This window comes from Eimeria tenella, genomic scaffold (assembly GCF_000499545.2).
Source record: "Eimeria tenella Houghton genomic scaffold, Eth_scaff1804, whole genome shotgun sequence".
Lineage (NCBI taxonomy): Eukaryota > Apicomplexa > Conoidasida > Eucoccidiorida > Eimeriidae > Eimeria > Eimeria tenella.
This window is the reverse complement of record NW_013541636.1, coordinates 355-1,599: the sequence shown is the minus strand read 5'-3', so window position 1 is coordinate 1,599 and position 1,245 is coordinate 355. Positions and strand designations below refer to the sequence as shown.

The 1,245-nt window shown below is 52.0% G+C and overlaps 1 protein-coding gene across 1 annotated transcript in view; it reads right to left on the bottom strand.

The window, feature by feature from the left end:
- ETH_00041405 (uncharacterized protein) overlaps positions 1–1,141 on the bottom strand; it is a gene marked incomplete at both ends in the record, with an annotated part of 1,592 nt that extends 451 nt beyond the window's left edge. Inside the window, 4 exons of the mRNA XM_013373907.1 lie at positions 3–407; positions 611–714; positions 924–1,011; positions 1,139–1,141. Of these exons, the coding sequence (XP_013229361.1) occupies positions 3–407; positions 611–714; positions 924–1,011; positions 1,139–1,141 (600 nt within the window). The remainder of the gene's footprint in view (positions 1–2; positions 408–610; positions 715–923; positions 1,012–1,138) is intronic.
- Positions 1,142–1,245: the final 104 nt, after the last annotated feature.

Here is a 1,245-nt window from a genome sequence, read left to right as displayed (position 1 = left end):
GGGGAGCCGCTCCCGCTTTGTGAAGCAGCAGAAGGGGACAGCTCCCGCGCTTCTGCGCCTGAGCGGCTGGGTCTGCTGCGCCTGTCCTTGTTTGCTGCTGCTGCTGCTGCTGCTGCTCTGTCTCTGTTTCGGTCACAGTCTCTATCTCGGCTTCTGGAGCGAGACCTTCTAACGGCTTCGCGTTTGACTCTTCTGCTGCTGCTGCTGCCCTCGTCCTCACTGCTGCTGCTGCTGCTGCTGCTGCTGCTTCTTCGGCTTTTATATTTGGAGTGTTTGCGTTTGTGGCTTTTTTCTTTTTTCTTTTTCTTTTTGTGCTTCTTAGATTCCTTTTTGCTTCTTTGCTGCCCAGCAGCAGCAGCAGCAGCAGCTCCCCCTTGCACCCGCGGCTGCAACAGGGGATTTGCTTCCTGAACCCAAGCAGCAGCAGCAGCAGCAGCACCAGCAACAGCAGCAGCAGTACCAGCAGCAGCAGACGGCGCAATTCGAACGGGCATTCCAAACGCGTACTTTAAAGCGCCATCCGCAGCCACGTGTAGCACTTGGCATCGCCGTGTTTAGGGCTTAGGGTTTAGGGTTTAGGGTTTAGGGTTTAGGGTTTAGGGTTTAGTACCAGGGCCTGCTGCTGAGCCAACTCGGCGTGTTTGATAAGCAGCAGCGGATCTTCCCGCAGCTTTCGCAGGCGGTCTTGAGTGGGCACCAGCAGACGTGCTGCTTCTGCAGCAAAACCCTAAACCCTAAACCCTAAACCCTAAACCCTAAACCCTGAACCCTAAACCCTAACTGAAGAGAAGCAGCAACTTGCGCGTGATGCAGCGAAGAGCTCAGAGCTTCTGAAGCAAAGTTCAAGCACGAAACTTAAGGGTTTAGGAGCACGAACTAGGGATCAAGGGTTTAGGGTTTAGGGTTTAGGGTTTAGGGTTTACTATTGTCAGTGGGCGCAATGCGTTTCTCAAGCGACTCATCGACCTTAGGCGCCACATCTGGCAAAGGCTTTCCTAACAAATAAGCTTCCTAGCAAATAAAAAAGAAATAAAATAAAAATAAAAAAGAAATAAAACAAAAAAGAAACAAAAAAGAAACTCAGGCCTGCTCCGCAGCAGCAGCAGCAGCAGCAACAGCAGCAGCAGCAGCGCTGCACCATCTACAACAAAAGCAGCAGCAACGACAGCAACAGCAGCAACAACAGCAATAGCATCAGGAGCCGCCGCAGCACTGCACCACCTACAACAAAAACAGCAACAGCAG